Source organism: Elephas maximus, chromosome 3 (genome assembly GCF_024166365.1).
Source record: "Elephas maximus indicus isolate mEleMax1 chromosome 3, mEleMax1 primary haplotype, whole genome shotgun sequence".
Taxonomy (NCBI): Eukaryota; Metazoa; Chordata; class Mammalia; order Proboscidea; family Elephantidae; genus Elephas; species Elephas maximus.
Window position 1 is genome coordinate 210,969,074 of NC_064821.1, and position 19,471 is coordinate 210,988,544.

Consider the following 19,471-nt stretch of genomic DNA (forward strand, 5'->3'; position numbering starts at 1 on the left):
GATATGAAAAGAATCAAAACACATTATGTAGGAATCTCCAGATTTGTTTAAAATTGAGTATTCTGATTAAAAAACAGTAAATATTTTTGAGTATCTTCTTTGTGTAGAGCTATGGACACATGAAAACTCAGCTTTATGGCAACAGTTCACTGGGGATGGGTAATGTTGCTTTTCCAAGACTGTTTCCCTCCTGGCAAAGCTAGTGCGTCACATACAGGCACACCTCGTTTTACTGCACTTCTAAGATGCTGCCTTTTTACAGATGGAAGGTTTGTGGCAACCCTGAGTTGAGCAAGCCTACTGGTGCTATTTTTCCAACAGCATGTGCTCACTTCATGTCTCTGTGTCACAATTTGGTAATTCTCAAAATATTTTAAACTTTCCCATTATTATTACATCTGTGATGGTGATCTGTGGTCAGTGATAGTTCATATTACTATTGTAATTGTTTTGGGGAGTCACGAATCACGCCCATATGAGATGGCGAACTTAATCAATAAATGTTATGTGTGTTCTGATTGCTCCACCGACCGGCTGCTCCCCTGTCTCTCTCCCTTCCTCAAGGCCTCCCTGTTCTCTCAGACACAACAATACTGAAATTAGGCCAGTTAATAGCTCTACAACGGCCTCTAAGTGTTCAAGTGAAAGGAAGAGTCGAAGGTCTCTCACTTTAAGTCAAAACTAAAAACGATTACACTTAGTGAGGAAGGCATGTCAAAAGCCAAGATAGGATGAAAGCTAGGCCTCTTGTGCCAAACAGTTAGCCAAGCTGTGAATGCAAAGAAAAAGTTCTTGAAGGGAATTAAAGCTGCTACTCCAGTGAACACATGAATGATAAGAGAGCGAGACAGCCTTACTGCTGATATGAGCAAGTTTGCGTGGTCTGGATAGAATATCAAACCAGCCACAAAATTCCTTTAAGGCAAAGCCTAATCCAGAGCAAGGCCCTAACTCTCTTCAATTCTGTAAAGGCTGAGAGAGGTAAGGAAGCTGAAGAAGAAACGTTTGAAACTAGCAGAGGTTGGCTCATAAGGTTTAAGGAAAGAAGCTGTCCCCATAACATAAAAGTTCAGGGCAAAGCGGCAAGTGCGGATGTAGAAGTTGCGGCAGGTTACCCAGAAGATCCAGCCAAGATAACTGATGAAGGGGCCACACTAAACAGCAGGTTTTCAGGGTAGATGAAACAGCCTTAATATTGGAAGAAGATGCCATCTAGGACTTCCGTAGCTAGAGAGGAGAAGACGATGCCTGGCTTCAAAGCTTCAAAGGACAAGCTGACTCTCTTGTTAGGGGCTAACGCAGCTGGTGACTTTAAGTTGAAGCCAATGTTCCTTTACCATTCTGAAAATCCTGGGGTCCTTAAGAATTATGTTAAATCTACTCTGCCTGTGCTCTATAAATAGGACAACAAAGCCTGGATGACAGCACATCTGTTTACAACACGGTTTACTGAATATTTTAAGCCCACTGTTGAGAACTACTGCTCAGAAAAAAGATTCCTTTTCAGAATATTACTGTTCATTGACAATGTACCTGGTCACCCAAAAACTCTGATGGAGATGTGTTGTTGTTGTTGTTGTTAGGTGTCCTTAAATTAGTTCTGACTCAAAGCACTGCTATGTACAGTAGAATGAAACACTGCCCTGTTCTATACCACCCTCCCAGTCGTTGATGCTTGAGCCCATTGTTGTAGCCACTGTGTCAATCCATCTCGTTGAGGATCTTCCTCTTTTTTGCTGACTCTCTACTTTACCAAGCACGATGTCCTTCTCTAGGGGCTGATCACCCCTGATAACATGTACCAAGTATGTGAGACGAAGTCTCGCTATCCTTGCTTCTAAGAAGCATTCTGGCTGTACTTCTTCCAAGACAGATTTGATGGTTCTTTTGACAGTCCATGGTATATTCACATATACTATAGAGATGTATAAGGAGATTAACGTTGTTTTCATGCCTGCCTAACACAATAACCATTCTGTAGCCCATTGATTAAGGAGTAATCTTGAATTTCAAGTCTTATTATTTAAGAAATACATTTTGTAAGGCTATAGCTGCCATAGATAGTGAGTCCTCTGATGGATCTGGGCAAAGTAAATTGAAAACCTGGAAAGGACTCACAATTCTAGATGACATTAAGAACATTTGCAATTCATGGGAGGAGGTCAAAATATCAACATTAACAGGAATTTGGAAGTAGTTGATTCCAACCCTCATGGTTGACTTTGAGTGGAGGAAGTAACTGCAGATGTGGTGGGAACCGCAAGAGAACTAGAATTAGAAGTGGAGCCTGAAGATGTGACTGAATTGCTGCAATCTCATGGTAAAACTTTAACTGATGAGGAGTTGCTTCTTATGGCTGAGCAGAGAAAGTTGTACTTGAGATGGAATCTACTCCTGGTGAAGATGCTGTGAACATTGTTGAAACGACAACAAAGAATTTAGAATATTACATAAACTTAGTTGATAAAGCAGTGGCAGGGTTTGAGAGGACTGACTCCAATTTTGAAAGAAGTTCTACTGTAGCTAAAATGCTATAAAACAACATCACATGTTACAGAGAAATCTTCTGTGAATGGAAGAGTCAATTGATGCAGCAAACTTTATTGTTGGCTTATTTTAAGAAATTGCCACAGCCACTCCAACCTTCAGCAACCACCACCCTGATTCGTCAGCAGCCATCAACATCGGGGCAAGACCCTCCACCAGCAAAAAGATTATGACTCACTGAAGGCTCAGATGATGGTTAGCATTTTTTAGCAATAAAGTATTTTTAAGGTATGTACATTTTTTTTTTTTTTAGACATAATGGTATCGAACACTTAATAGAGTACAGTATAGTGTAAACGTAACTTTTATGTGCACTGGGAAACCAAAAAATTTGTGTGATTCTCTTTATTGTGACATTCACTTCATTGCAGTGGTCTGGAACTGAACCTGCAATATTTCCAAGGTATGCCTGTAATTTCTTTAAATGGTAACGTTATTTAGCATATTTACAATAGGTTTCATCTATAAAATCATGGCAATAATGAAGATATGGATAGATAAGTCAATATATTATATATATATATTAAATATATATAATCAAGCAAATTTGGAAGATAGGAAGTAAAGTATTTATGATCTCATTAGGCTATATTTTAATATCCACATTGTTTCTTCCCTCTCCTACTTGTTAATGAAAGCAGCTCTGTGACAGTAATTACATAATAATTATTATAAATAAAAATAGAGTGCTCACTCAGGCCCACCCTCTTGAGTGCTTTTCCTCCATTATCTCATTCAACCCGATGTCTATGACGTAGGGACTATTGTTATCTTCATTCCAGAAAGGAGAAGTTTGAAATGCCAACAGGGTAGCCAATCTTCCCAAGATCCCACAACCTGTATGTGAGCATCTGGCATTTAAATCTAGCTAGTTTGACACTGCAAACCCTGGTGGCATAGTGGTTAAGTGCTACAGGTGCTAACCAAGAGGTTGGCAGTTCGAATCTTCCAGGTGCTCCTTGGAAATTCTGTGGGGCAGTTCTACTCTGTTCTATAGGGTCAATATGAGTCAGGATGGACTCGAGGGCAGTGGGTTTAGTTTTTTGGAGTTTGACACTAAGGAGCCCTCGTGGAGTAGTGGGTAAGCGCTCGAGTGCTAACCGAAAGGTTGGAGATTGCAACCTACTAACTCTTCCGTGGGAGAAAGACATGGCAGTCTGCTTTTGTAAAGATTAAAGCTTCAGTAAACCCTATGGGGCAGTTCTGCTCTGTCCCGTAAGGTCGCTGTGAGTCTGAACAAACTCAGTGGGTTAGTTTGACAAAGAACCTTTGCTTGAACGCCCATGTCGTACTGCTTGTCATAATGTAGCCATAACAACCTTTTAAAAAGGTAAATCTCATCATGCCATTATGTGGCTCAAAACCCTCTAGTGGCTTTCTATCTCACTCAGAATAAAATCCCAAATGCTCACCATTTCTTTCAAAGGGCTCCTGACCACCCTCTTGGCAACACTTTTCTCTTCCTTTACTGTGTTCCAGACACACTGACCTTCTTGCTATCCTCTAAGACGCTAAGCAGGCTTTTCATTTCTATTCCTCTGCCAAGAATACTCTCCTTCAGACCTTCTTGTCATTCACTCTCTCTCTTCCTGGCATTGTTGTTGTGTGCCATTGAGACAATTCCAACTGCTAGCCACCCCACAGGACAGGGAAGAACTGCTCCGTAGGCTTTCCGAGGCTGTGATCTTTAATGGAGCAGACTGCCACATCTTTCTCCCACTGAGCAACTGGTGGGTGAACTGCTGATTTTTCGGTTAGCAGCTGAGCTCTTTAACCACTGTGCCACCAGAGCTCCTTGAGTAGTCGATTCAAATATCTGCTCTTCAAAGGGGACTTCCCTGACCACATTTATAAAATAGCACTCCCCCGCATTCCTCACTCTCACTCTGTCCCTTTAACTTACTTTTTTTTTTGTAGAACTTACCATTACCTCTTATAAAATTACACAATTAATAGTTACTTATTCACTCATTTATTATCTGCTCCATGAGGGCGGAACTTGATTGTTCATCTCTGTCTCATTACCGCGTAGAACAGTGCCTGGCAAAAAGCACACGCTCAACAGGTTTTTGTGGAACAAATGAATGCAAAAGTAAGGCTACGTGAATTTTAAAACACGTAATATTGTGAAATTATACACACTACCATCAATGGATAGGGACGTGTAGTAAAAAAAAAAAAAAGTAGTAGGTAATGATTATAACTGATGACAAAAATAAAAATAGTACTCCGGTTTTTAAATGACTTGTCATAGGTAGTCTTTAGTGTGGTACATATCTATGCAAATATGTATGCATGCAACAGGAGAAAAACTGGACAATAACAAAGAAAATCGTATATAGGTACTTCTGAACTTGGGTATCACCAAGAAAAGTACTAACTCCCATTTGTAGGGCCCAGGGTATATGAAAGGGTTTATTGTTTTAGGCACTAACCAGACAGGTCTAGGTTGAGAAGGGGTTAAGGGGTCTATAAGTGAGCTACAATAACAGAAATGAGGAGACCATTTAGGCACAAATCCTCAATCCTTTATTCCTGGAACTCTGTTAAATTCCAGTGTAACCCCAGGGATGTGGTCAGGTTTGAAATTGCCCCAGAGATGCTTCAAGTATCTTACACTGCACCCGTCTCATACTTTCTCTTGAAAGGACTCTATCCCAGTGTTTCGCCTAGAAACGATCAACTTATGCATGGTCAGTTCCATGAACTTATCTAGAACCAAGCAAGTACTGCGAGGGTCAAGATGGACCAAATTGCCAAGGCTCAGTCTCAGGACTTGTATTTCTGGGGAAAAACTTGGATAGTACAAGCTCTTGGGGAGAAGCCACTCATCAGCAGAGCCTGCTTAATGGTGTGTATACATTTGTGGGGTGTTTCTTCTAAAGTTTAAATTCAGACCAGTCTGTGTAATATTACATTTTCCAAAGAACACAAAGAGAAGGTCTGTTTATTAACTGGAATTAGAGAAGTGTCTCCAAGACACTTGAAGTATATTAATAAAGATAAGTATAAGTGGGGATAGCAATATAATTTATATTTTTTTGTTCTTTCACACTCATGATGACAGTAACCAGAGTTTAAATATAGATATAGCTATGGATAAAGGTAATACAGACAGAAAAAAAAGCAGATTTTTTAAAAATGGGAATAAGCACATTTTTAAGAATGTGAAATATTGGTGCTCTCATGATTGATGATATGTATCCCATGACATATATGCTGGTGATGTATATAACATGAGTGTTGCAGACTGCTTGTCTTAATGCCATAACAACTGTGGGACAGCATATAAAGGAAAATTTAAAAAACCAAAAAGCTCTCTTTTGGTCTGACATCACATATATCATGTTTTATGGCAGAGTATGACTTTTTTTTTTCTTTAACAAGTATACTGTTTACTTCTTAAACAGAAATCTAACGGAGAAAAAGAAATGTAAGCAAAGTATACATTAAAACTGTGCCAAATTAATTAAGTCAATAGAGCGCTTGTTTGTCCAGAATATGGTTAAGGTATTTTCTTAAATATGGTTAATAATAATTTAAAAATAAGAGATCCATTCAACTTACTAAAGATTTGTCGGGATAGACCCCAGCTCTTAGTAGAGACGCCTTCCAGCTGTCTACATCCTCCTGCGAGTCGCACGCCAGCTCAAGGAAGCGATAGTCTTTGTATACATTTCTGGGGTAAAAAAAAGAAAGCCATGCTCTTAGTTTTGAACCAAATTCAAGCAGGCTGCCACATCTTTCTCCTGCAGAGTTGCTGGTGGGTTGGAACCACCAGCCTTTCATTTAGCAGCCAAGTATTTAACTACTGTGCCACAGGGCTCCTTAAAGAGATACTAGACAAGTGCAAAACAAAGAAATAAAAATATGAGATGAGGTGGAATTAACATCAGGATAAACCATTTAAAAGCACTAAGTAGGATAAAAAGAAATATTATATAATATTAGGAAGAACAGAAAATACTCATAAGCCTCTCTGCACCAAACAACATAGTAAACAACAACAATAACAAAATGCTACTAAAAATCCAAGGTGAACTTGATAAAATACAATGTAGACAGAAATCTTAACATAAAAAAAACATAAGTCTTTTCAAATTGGACAAATGAAGTGTACAAAAATTTGAAAACATGTAGAGGAGATACGTGTCTTGAATAAATTTTTTTTTTTTTCAGTATTCACAAAACATTTACAAAATCTGTCATACATTTGGACCTACATACATACACACACACAATAGCAACACCAACCAACTTTTAAAGGGAGAGATTTTACAGGCCACATTCTTTGAGCCCACCCCCCTAAAAAAATTAGAAATGAATTTCTAAAAAAGAGACTGCCAAAAAACACTTAAGAAACATACTCCTAGATAACCTTTGTATCACAGGAAAAACCAAAATCAAAATGATAAATTGTTTAGAAAGCAATAAAAATATAAACACTCCCTAGGCAGCTAATGGAGCACTGCAAAGGCTGTGTTCCTAGGAAAATTTATGGCCTTAGTTAAATATGTTCATTTATAGAAAAAAGAAAAAATGCTCAATATTCATTTAGAGAAATTATGAAAAGGTAATAAAAATCAAAATAAACCAAGAAGAGGGAATTAATACAGATAAAAGGCAAAATTAATGACACAGAAAATACAAAAATAACATAAAAGATAAGCACATCCGCAAGTATTTTCCCCTTAGGAACAGATAAACCACTTAAAATCCTAATTAAGGGGGAAGACAGGAAAGAACAAACATATAGAAGATCACTAATGAGAAGGGATTCATAACCACAAATAGAGAGGAGACTGATAAAAAACAAGTATTATCAAAAAAAACCTAAGAACCTAGAGGAAATTTATAATTTCCTTAAAAACATAAATTACCAAAATTAACTAAGGAAGAACTAGAAAATCCAAGTGGCTTTTAAAAACACTACTAGAATTAATAAAGAAAACTTTGCTTAAAAGGAGCTAGCATTAGCTACGAGATTTATACAAAATTTACAAATATACAAAATATACAAAATTTAATGGTTTTTCTCAATACTACCGATAACTTAGAAATGGAAAAATATTCCATTCACCTTAGGAGCAAAACCTATAAAATATAGAGGAATAAATTTTACAAAACAAGACAATTATAAAATCTTATTAAATAGCCTGACACAGAATCTTAGTAAATGGAAAAGGCATGTCTGGATGAACAGACTTGATAGCGCTCTGCTACTAGGGTCTTACAGAGCGACTAGTACTAGCAGGTGTTCGATAAATACTTATTCGTATGTGGGTGAATAGTGAATTACATTAAACCACAAAAAACACTGAATAACATCTTAAAACACTTCTGCTAAATTTATAATTTTAAAGTGATTCTTCAGCAATGCTTTAATATTTTTACTCCCTGAGGAGATTGCACATCTTTATATGTTTATAGACATTATCTTCTTTTATAATAATTTCATCATATTTGGGGGGCAGTATTATTGCGATGGCGTCTCACTTTTTTAAAATTTGCATTTGCCTGACATATCTTTGACTTTCTTACTTTTATCCATTTATTTTTTTAAAAGACTCATATATTATAATTATCAACAACATAGTATTTTTTTTTTTTATCCCAATATGAAAATCATCACCTGTGATTTTAAATCACGCTTGTTTCTTGCTATAGCTGTGTGCTTGGTCTTAGTTTTGCCACTTTGATACATTCTTTTTTTTTAAAAAAAAAAAATGCTGTTTACTGTTTCTTTTGTTTATGCCATTAGAAATGAACTGCCTCTTTTGCTATCTTTTCCAGGGGTTTCAGTTCTACAGGTGAATTGATGAAGTGTTTCAAGTCATTCTTGAACTCATGTTTGTATATATGAAATTTAGGAGTAAAATAATAACTCCTTGCTTCTTGAGAAATTCAGCAGCTTTTGCTTTCTGCTACTGCATTTCATGACATTTGCTAATCTGTCTAGAAATATTCTTCTGGATTATTTCTGAATTAGTGTTTTCACATATCTTTCAAGAGTCTCCTTTTCTTTGTATTGTATTCGATTTTGTTACATTTAAACAATTATTTAGATGAAACCCTCTATGTTTTCCTTCAATCAGTGTTAATCATCAGGCATTTTCCACCTAGACTTTCCCATTTGTACGTTCTTACTTCAATTCATTTTTGAATTAGCTCTACAACAGAGAGCGGCTTGCTCCCTGGATTCCCTGGTGCAGTCTCTACATTTTTCACATGGATGTAGCTAGGATGAGTCAAAGTTTCTTTTTGTTGACTTTCTGCTTAGCCCCATTTTTTTTTTTTTTTTACTTATGCTAAAACATGCACTGGTCACTGGTAGTTTTTCATCCAGTTTGCTCCTCAATAAGTCTTGCAAATAGCTAACGGTCATCACTACTTTCCAGTTGTTTTTGGATTTCCCATCTCTTTTGTATATGACTGGATGCAGCAATGGACAGAGGAGGGTAAAAGACTCCTAACTATCTGCCTTCTTAAAATAAAATCATTTCATGTAATCTGTAGAGTTGGTAATAGAGCTGTTTAACAAATGAGGAAACTGAGGCTCAGGGAGATTGTGACCTTCCAGGAATCACACAGTTAATAAATGGCAGAGCCCATACCTACCACAGTGCTTGGCATATGGCCTCTGTGAAACAAATATTTGTTGAATGAATCAACAGTTGAATGCACTTGGATAATATTTATTTTCGAAGCCACCTTTATAATTTTTGACTCATCCTTAAATTTCTCCAGAAAACCTAAAATATAAAAGATTGAAGGGACAAATCTCAACAAGCAGAATGAGTAATTTTAGTTAAAAGTGGGACATTTTTAAAGGGAATATATTCTCTCTGCATGTAAGTTTATTACCAGAAAATTCGAAAGGTCATATCTTTGTGACAGAGCAGAAAGGGTCATGAATTATCTTGACAAAATTGAAATTTATCAGTTTTTAATTAACTAGTTACCTCTTTATCGTAGCTCTTAGCTACTACTTAGGCTTCCATCTGGAGGCATTTCCACTGAACACTTATCAGAAGGGACCAGTCCCTGGAGACCGACATGATGCTTGGTAAAGTAGAAGGACAGTGAAAAAGAGGAAGACCCTCAACAAGATAGACTGACACAGTGGTTGCAACGATGGGCTCAAACATAGCAATGATTATGAGGCTGGCACAGGACCAGGCAGTGTTTCGTTCTGTTGTACACAGGGTCACTCTGAGTCGGAATCAACTGAAGGGCACCTAACAACAACGACCGCTGAACGGGGCGAGTATCCTTTAAGATGTAAATGCATGGGGAAGGCAAAGCTGCGCAAATGCTATGGGAGCTCTTTGCCAGCTGGCAATCCAGAAGAGTGAAGAGGGCGCAGACTTTCCACATTCTCTAAGCAGATCCGAAGAATTCAGCTTTGGCCCATTCTCATTGACCTTTCTCCAGAGTATTTTCTTTCAGGGGCTCTTCACATGGAAAATCTTGATTTTTTCCCCCCCCTCAAAGGATAGCCAAATTCTTGAGAAGGAAAATAATTATCTGGTTGAAACATTAGAAGAGGGTCAAAGGCTTCCGGTGGCTTTGGTACTTTATTTTTGCCCATTTTTGAAACCGTCATTTTAGGCTGTCTGGAAATCCACGGAGAGTTGGATGCAAGTCTAAAACACTGAGCTGTGCAGATTGACTGCAAGTCTTAGAAATTCTGTGAGCGCAGCCCCCAGCTTCTCACCCCACGCTGTTGCTGTATAGATAACCCACAACGACTTGTACTGACTGCATTCTTTTTGTTTGTTTAGTCTATTTCAGCTGCAATCATGCAGATATGAGCTTCTGAACGATTTCACTATGAAACCAAGCTGACCCATGTGTTTTAAAGTTTGAAGAAGTAAAAGTCGTTTCAAAGCTAAAAAGAAGCCTGAGAAATTTTATCCCATAGGTAAAAGGTTTTCTTTCAAGTGTTGCAGTGAAGAGAACAAGACCCTATGATAAGCCCGTGTTTTGATTACATGTGTAACTTTCATTCATATGTCCCAAGAATGCCTTTGGGAGTTACACATATGACATTTAATCCCCTTACCTCATGATGGTGCTTTATACGTCTGAGACCAGATATTATGAGTTCCTCAAGTCTTCTGGTCTCCAAGCCAACAGTCTTGCCAATTTTTTCAGACATTTCTCATATGAAGAGGTTTCTAGATAAGCCAGTATCCTTCTTGCCCTCCTGTGAATTTGCTCATTTCTGAAAGGATTTTCAGAAAATGAGATCCCAGGAACTGAACACAAATCTTCAGGTGCAGTGTTACCAAGGAAAGTGGAATTTTCTGCCTGCTTTCTGGACAGTAAACTTTTACTAACGTAAGCTATTTTTTTATGAGCTTTTTGGCCTGCCGGGCTGAGCAGTAAGTAGAATACAGTAAAGACCTTGAGCTCTTGAATCAGATATGTTGCTTTTGTCAGGTGCCATCAAATCTATTTTGACCCGTGGCAACCCCTTGTGACGGACCAGAACTGCCTCACAGGGTTTTCTGGGCTGTACTCTTTACAGGAGCAGATTGACAGGTCTGGGTGGCTTCAAACTGCTAACCTTTCAGTTAGCAGCTGAGCACTTAACCGTTCCAGCATCAGGGCTCCTTGAGCCAGACATTCCTGGTGGAAATTCAGCCCATTCCATGTATTTTCTTAGATGACACTGGGTAAGACACCACCTCTGAGTCTCAGCTTACTCATCTATAAAATGGGAATAATAACACTATCTGCCTTGGCTTACTGTGAGGATTAAATAAGGTTTTATGTGTGAAGATCTTACTTAACACCATGTTCAGTTTAAGGAAAGATATACATAATACAGAAATCAGTATAATGCTTTATAATCACTGTCTTTAGGTCCATTGCACTTTACCTCCCATAAAACTAGGCCTCTCCTCTACTGAATGCAGCCAGACTTTTTAAAACATAACAGTAAAATTTACATTTAGCATTATTAAGTTTCATCTGGTTAGTTCTATTAACTGACACCCATTGGGTACCAACAATAACACTTCAGGTCTAGTTATAAATCCATCATATATGTACTATCAAGTCATATTTCTCTATTTCCCCTCATGGATACTCTAAAAGACTTTACCAAGCCTAAATATAGTATTTATAGTTAATTCCATCAAAAGTAAAGTTTGGTTTAACTTGTGTTTCAAGATTCAAAGCAAGTTCCTATTGAACACTGATTTCCTTTCTTAGAAAGTATGAATATCTTTTTATAACTCATTATGGGTTTATATAGCAGAGCATTGATGTTTGTCAGTTGAAATTTCCATTTTGTTTTCTTGGATAAAAGCCTCCACTGCAGATTTTTACTGATCCGCTGATCCTACCATGGTCACACTCATCATTATGGTCCTTATTTTCTCACTTCTATGTACACCCTGTTTACCACTACAACCACTACCTTGCAAACCTCAACCTCCTTTCCTGTCTTTTCCTCCACTATTTCATCTACCTAAGAAAACTACAATCTGATTATTTCCCTACTCTGCTTTCCTGCATCCAAGTTGCTAAACGATGCAAGAGAAAAGCCACACAATGATGCTTCACATTTGTAACTAAAAATATCAAATAGGCACCCAACTTTTCTAGCTATCCCTGCTATAATTCTGTACCAGATGATTACTTCCCACTGTACCAGATAATTTCATACATTTTCTTTTCTCAAATCTCCAATAAAGCCCTTCCCCACACACACATAGCTGATGATGATACTTCATACTTCATTGTGAAAATATATGCAATCAGATGAGAACGCTCTATCGTCCTTCTCCCAAATCCACCAGCCTACATGCCTCTGCAACCAGACTGCCTTTTCCTTGTACAATGAAAGGCCAACCCGTCAGCTACTCTGGGTCCCATCTCTTCTGACATCCTCATGTTTCTCCCAGGAGACTTTTCTACAAGGATTACTATCTATGGAGTTCTTGCATTCAGTACCATGGATGAGCTGGCCACTCACAAATGCCACACTTACCGCTAAGCTCCAGTGGCCACCTTGATTATTTCCACTTTCAAAATCTTAATTTATTCTCAAAGCTTCTCTTCCTACCTCATGTTAGAAAATGGCACTCGTGCCAGATGCCTTGACATCTCTTTCTCCCTACTTCATTTCCAGTCAGTCAATTCTGTCATTGTAGCCCCCAAATAAACCTCCTTTATTCTATTTCTACCGCCTCCATTCTAGTCCAGGACACCATCACCTTTCGCCTTGATCACTACAAAACCTCTTAACTGGTCCCTGCCTGACTTACCCACTCCCACTTCCGGTCTGCAGACAAATCTAACTGCATTGCTCCCCTTCAATGACTGCATTAAGATGCCATGGCCTACAGGGCCATAAATCACCTGGCCCCTGAGTCTTACTCACCAGGCTCCAGTTATCTGCAGCACAGACACACCGAACTTCTTCCTGCGTCAGTGTCGTGGCATGTGCTATTCCCTCAGCTGAAACAATCCTCCTTTTTCCCCTTTCCCTTGTTAGTATCTAAATGTCATGGATTGAATTATGTCCCCCCAAAATGTGTATATCAATTTGGCTGGGCCATGATTCCCAGTATTGTGTGATTTTCCTATATGTTGTAAATCTTGCCTCTACGATATTAATGAGGGAGGATGGGCAGCAGTTGTGTTAGTGAGGCAGGACTCAATCTATTGTGTCTTGAGGCAGCCTCTTGAGATACAAAAGAGAGAAGAGAGCAGGGAGACAGGGGGACCTCATACCACCAAGAAAGCAGTGCCAGGAGCCAAGCATGTCCTTTGGACCCGGGGTCCCTGTGCAGAGAAGCTTCTAGTTCGAGGGACGTTGGTGAGAAGGCCAACAGAGAAAGAAAGCCTTCCCCTGGAGCTGACGCCCTGAATTTGAACTTTTAGCCTACTTTACTGTGAAGAAATAAGTTTCTCTTTGTTAAAGCCATCCACTTGTGGTATTTCTCTTATGGGAACACTAGATGATTAAGACACTACATATTCTTCTAGTTTTAGTTTTAACCATTTCTCACCTTCCACAAAGGATAGGTCACTCCATTATAAATTCTCACAGAGGTCATAATTAACAGTTGTAGTTAAATAATTATTGTTTGCTATTAATCCCTTTACGATACTGTCAATGCCATAAGATTAGGAACCATGTTTCTCTTGTTCACAGAACCTAAGCACAGTGCCCAGTATGTAATTGTGAATTAATAAACGAATGAGAGACTGAAGCAATCACCAATACCAATACCTGTATTAGCTCGGGACTCTTCATTTCCTTAAAATACGTTTTCCTTATCTTTCAATATCACGGTCTCGGATCAATATAACAAATTAAATTGGAGGCTGGCAGTTGCCTACAGACTCCGAGTATCATGATTCACTTCCAAAAAGACACATTTATTTGACCTGAGTTGATCTGATATTCAATGCATGACACTTCCTTTTCCTGACACAGTGAAGAACAAAAAGTAAATAAATGAATAAATATTTGACATAAAATTTAAAATTTGTAGGAGAATTATTTTTAGCTATAAGAACATTGCAAAACACATTTACTGTAAGAGCAGCTGCAGAGTCAGCTGAGTCACCGCTGGTCCTGACCTTCTCTGGCTGCCAACGGCCATGGCGCCAGGTCCATGTCAGCATTAATCACGGTCACGATTAAAGAGCTGAAAATGTGAGCTTTGGCTATAACTGTGGGGGTCATGTTTATGATTAAAAAGGTCATAGAGAAGGAGGATCACAACTTAAATGGGTGGAAATTCTCACAATATAAACTATCTAATTCCTAAATATTCTTCCTCACACCAAGCTGCTAAAATAATCTGGTGTCACCGAAATTAAGAAGGTATCTAAATAAAAATAGAAAAGTTGGTAGTGATTAGTTAGTGGCATTTATATCCCTGGTCTCTTGGAGGGACCTTGGCTCCTGGCCTCTTTTCCTCAGCCTTCATCATCTCTTCCCCTCAGGGGGAAAAGGAGGGACTTGATTGGTAAGTTATAAAGGAGAAATTGAGCAAGCCTGTGCCCACAGGACACACGCATTTCTGTCCTATTCCAAGATGTTCTGGTGAGCTCTGCTGGTGTAGAGGCCTGTGGCTGCTCGGCTGAGGCTGTGATTACTGTGGCTGAAGTATCAGCAAGAAATGTAGCCACAGATCTAAAGTCCATTTGTTTCATGCCTTATCTGTTTGTTTGCTGTGTACTGTTTCTAAAAACAAATGAAAAAAAAAAAAAAGTAATTTGAAAGGGGAAGGAAAGGGTATGATTTACTGCCGCCTAAAACTCCAACAGTGAGGGATAGCTTTGAAGGGAGTGTGATGGTTTTGGTTTCAGATGGATTAATGAGGAAGTGACAGAAGGTTTCTGAGTGAAAATGCCCAGTAGGCAGTTGGAGATGTGGGACTGGTGTCTCAGGATAATAAATAATAACCATATTACATGTGGCTGCAATGCTGGGTGCCATGTGAATTTGTTTATTTTATTTTAATACAGCTTATTAGCTTTGTTAAGTATTTTCCCATAGGAGGACAAGCCAAATAGCCACAGGTCTTGTGTCTACTTGAGCATAACTAATAGCAGGCAAATTAGCCAAAATTACAATATTGTTTTAAAAAAAAAAAGTTGTTGCAATACAAACTTCGTTTTGCCCAAAGCAATGAAAGGCTTTAGAAGGGAACAAAAAGCAACTGGTGAGGAAAGCGAGAGAAAACCACAATTATTCTCAGTGTGTGACTTGCTTAATCTCAGCATTTCTAAAGTCTGAGGAAGAAACAGAGAGCAGCTATGGGCCCATTCGTGCAGTGTCTTATCACGTGCTGGGATTCTGCCCATTCTGTACCAGTCTGGCCTTTTCCCTTCAACACTTACTACTATATTTGAGAATCACTCTACCTGAGAGCTTTCATTTGAAAAATTAACACATTAAAAATCTGTCTAAGGAACAAGATTTATGAAGAACTATCAACATGGAGAAAATGGCATCTGATTCCAGAAGGTACAGTGTGGATCAAGAAGCCAAAATCAATGATCATGAGATAATATGAACCACTATGATTCATGTTAGCCTCCAAATACCTAGAGGGAGTCAGATGAGCATTCTTAGAGCCTGGGTTTGAAGTGAGCACATCTGCCTGTTGAGATACTATTAAAGAGTACAGAGTGAAGGAAAACTTAAAAGTCATGAAATGCACTCTCAGAATCATGGTATTAATCACATTTTTAGACAATGGCTCCTCACAAGACAAGCATTTTAAGTTATTTTAATATTATTATCTCTTGATACTGTTACTATTTTAAATCTTGGCATGTTTTATCAAAGTCAGTTCCTTGAACTCATTTTGGAAAGTTTTACATAAGTCTTTATCACATGATGCGGTGTGATGGATCACTTTTGTGTGGCCTCTCTAGCCATGGCCTTGTAATTCCCACCCAAGCGATTGGGCGGGACTGTGCAGATATGGTAATTGTGGCCCACCAAAGGGACTGGTCAGTTTCACCAACCCACTGGGCTTGAGGTGAGCCATCCCAGAGGCAGGAAATAGAGAATTCCACTACCACCAAGGAAGAACAGACAGGAGCCAGCTTGTCCTTTGGACCCAGGATCCCTGCCCTGAGAACCTCCTGGAAGCAGAAGACCGAGAGAGAGAGAGAGAGTGAGCTGTAACCCTAAAGATGCTGAGAAGCGGTGGCAGGAGGGACCCGGCTGCAGGAGACAGGTGGTAGGCTCCCCAGCCCATGGAGAGAAAAAACTGAGTGTCTTTAGGGAGAGGCCCAGAGCCAGGGAGGGGCATGCCTATGAACACAGCTGGGAAGAGGCTGTCCTGATGGAAGAACTGTATCCTGAGTGTTCCTGAGCCTGAATTATAACTGTTAGTTCCCTAATAAACCCAAAATCATAAGCATGGTCTCTGCGTTCTTTGTGGCCACTGCCATGAATTATCGAACCCAGCAGAGAAGTAGAGAGCGCTGTGGGAGGGACAGTTGGTGTTAGAATTGGTAAAGATGGCAGAGGGACGAAGCATGTCTGACCTCCTTGTAGAAATCAGCCTTGGGCTGTTGATCTTGATTCTGCTTCCCCCTTGGGAAGTTAGAGGAGGTCAGACAATGTCCCCATGTCACTTTTACACATGATAAAACCAGTCTTTGCGCCATTGTTCAGCCGGAGGCTTCAAAAAGACATCCTGGAAGGCAGCGCCAAGATGATGGAATAGAAAGATGCTTCCGGTGAGCCCTCTTACAACAAAGACCTGAAAAAATAAGTGAATGAGTATGTTTATGACAAGCTAAGAGCCATGAACATCAAAGGCAAAGTTAGAAAACAAACTGAGCAGCAGTGGGAGGAAGAGACAGTTCAGAAGTGGAAGGGAGTTACTGGACCTGAATCGCCAGAAGCCCTCAGGCATCATTCCTGGGAGCGGCTGCAGTGGGCTGGTACTGGCATTTGGCTGCAGTTTCTTCAGGGAGAAGCAGCCAGCCACACAGCCTACTCACACGTCTGGAACCAGAGAAGAATGGTGCTCTCGCAAAAGAAAAGTACTTGTTGTATATTTTACTGTGCCCCCTGCCCCCAAGCTGGCTTCAGTGGCTGATTTCCCTGGGCCTGAAATCAGCCCTGATGAGTGCCTAGGGCCATCCTCCAGGCCTTGAAGAAGGAATAAATTTGCAGCTGGGGGAAAAGATAATTTGCCAGCTCCACCAACTGGGGGAGCTCAGGACAGAAGCTGTTCCTGTCCAGGCATAAATGGTCCATGGACTTTGAGTACCTTTCCCCCCTGCATGGACCTGTGTGGGCCTATTTCAGGAGAATAGGTCCTTGTCGGCAGACTACAACTGTTTCAGCTATGCAGTGGAGAGGTGGTGGGTGTTTGATGTTTGACACTGCTTTGCATATTAAACAGGGTCCTCACCTACCCACATGAGGGGTCTAAGAACTGGTGGCTCCACTCAGGTCACCCAGCCACCCGTGACAGGGGTCCAAGGATAACTGGTACCTCCCAGTACCTTCAACCAAAAACTTTAGGTGCCCATGGTCTGTCTGCAGAACCCACTCACCTGTAGGCTGTAGGGAAGAGGGACGTGCTTTCCTCAGAGACACTTGGGGGGTGATTCTCAGCCCCCTGCCTTGTTCAGAGCATAACACCCTGCTGCAGCCAGTTACAGGCACCTACACCAATCACAACTGCCCCTCTAAGACTGTAGGAGAGAGCCTCTACCACACACTTGATAAGCAGCTACCTGGACACCTGAGCTGAATGCATACAAGAAAAGAGAATGGACTCCTAGACTGACATACCTGATAACAGCTCTAGCCATCTAGGGAGAGGATGTCAGGGCTTCAAAGGTGAAAATAATCAAGCTAGCTCCCTCAAGCAACCCATTTGGGCATATCAAAACAAACCAAAGCAAGAAGCTATGATACAGCAAGCAAACATAAAATAAACTAATAAAATAACTTACAGATGGCTCGGAGACAACAGCCAATATGAAGTCACATAAAGAAACAGACCATGATTGCCTCAACAAGCTCTCAGAACAAAGAATCAAGAGATCTTCTAGATGAAAGTGCCTTCTTGGAATTACTAGATGCACAATACAAAAGATTAATATACAGAACCCTTCAAGACATTAGGAAGGAAATCAGACAATATGCAGACCAAGACAAGGAACATACAGATTAAGCAGTTGAAGAAATTAAAAAGATATTCAGGAACATAACAAAAAATTTAATAAGCTGAAAAATCCATAGATAGATTGCAATCAGAAATTCAGAAGATTAACAATAAAATTACAGAAGTAGACAACTCAACAGGAAGTCAGAGGAGTAGAACTGAGCAAGTGGAAGACAGAACTTGTGAACTTGAAGATAAAGCACTTGGCACCAATATATTTGAAGAAAAATCAGATAAAAGGATTAAAAAAATGAAGAAACCTTAAGAATCATGTGGGACTCTATCAAGAGAAATAACCTACAAGCAATTGGAGTACCAGAACAGGGAGGGATAACAGAAAATACAGAGAGAATTGTTGAAGATTTGTTGGTAGAAAACTTCCCTGATATCATGAAAGATGAGAAGATATCTATCCAAGATGCTCATCGAACTCCACATAAGGTAGATTTTAAACGAAAGTCACCAAGACATGTTATAATCAAATGTGCCAAAATCAAAGATAAAGAAAGAATTTTAAGAGCAGCTAGGGATAAATGAAAAGTCACCTGCAAAGGAGAGTCAATAACAATAAGCTCGGACTACTCGCGGAAACCATGCAGGCAAGAAGGCAATATGATGACTTATATAAAGCATTGATGGAAGAAAATTGCCAGCCAAGAATCATATATCCCGCAAAACTGTCTCTCGAATATGAAGGTGAAATCAGGACATTTCCAGATAAACAGGAGTTTAGACAATTTGTAAAAACCAAACCAAAACTATAAGAAATACTGAAGGGAGTTCTTTGGTTAGAAAATCAATAATATCAGGTATCAACCCAAGACTGGAACACTGGAGAGAGCAATCAGATATCCACCCAGACAGGGAAATCACAAAAATAAATCAAGATAAAAATACCCTCAAAGCAGGGAAACAGTGATGTTATTATGTAAAAGAGGACAACATTAAAACAATAAAGAGGGCCTAAGAGATGTATTCATAGATCTTTCATATGGAGAGGAACACAAGGCGATACAAAGAATTAAAAGTTACATTTAAATTTAGGACAATGGGAGTAAACATTAAGGTAACCACAAAGGAGACTAACTATCCTACACATCAAAATAAAATACGAGAAAAAAAAATTGAGACTCAGCAGAAACAAAATCAACAACAACGAATGTAAGGAAAAGGCAATATATAAAGATAAACTACTCAGCACAAAAAATTAAGTGGGAAAAAGAAACTTTGCACAACACACAAAAAAGGCA

General features: G+C 39.4%; 1 protein-coding gene across 8 annotated transcripts in view; it reads right to left on the minus strand.

Moving 5' to 3' along the window:
- Window positions 1–19,471, minus strand: part of DNM3 (dynamin 3) — a 735,481-nt gene that overhangs the window by 137,263 nt on the left and 578,747 nt on the right. For 7 of the 8 annotated variants that reach the window (XM_049881209.1, XM_049881210.1, XM_049881207.1 and 4 more), the window contains one exon: window positions 6,115–6,226. In XM_049881209.1, the coding sequence (XP_049737166.1) occupies window positions 6,115–6,226 (112 nt within the window). Of the gene's footprint in view, window positions 1–6,114; window positions 6,227–19,471 lie in introns of those variants that run through there. The other variant, XR_007516879.1, reaches the window with a different exon arrangement.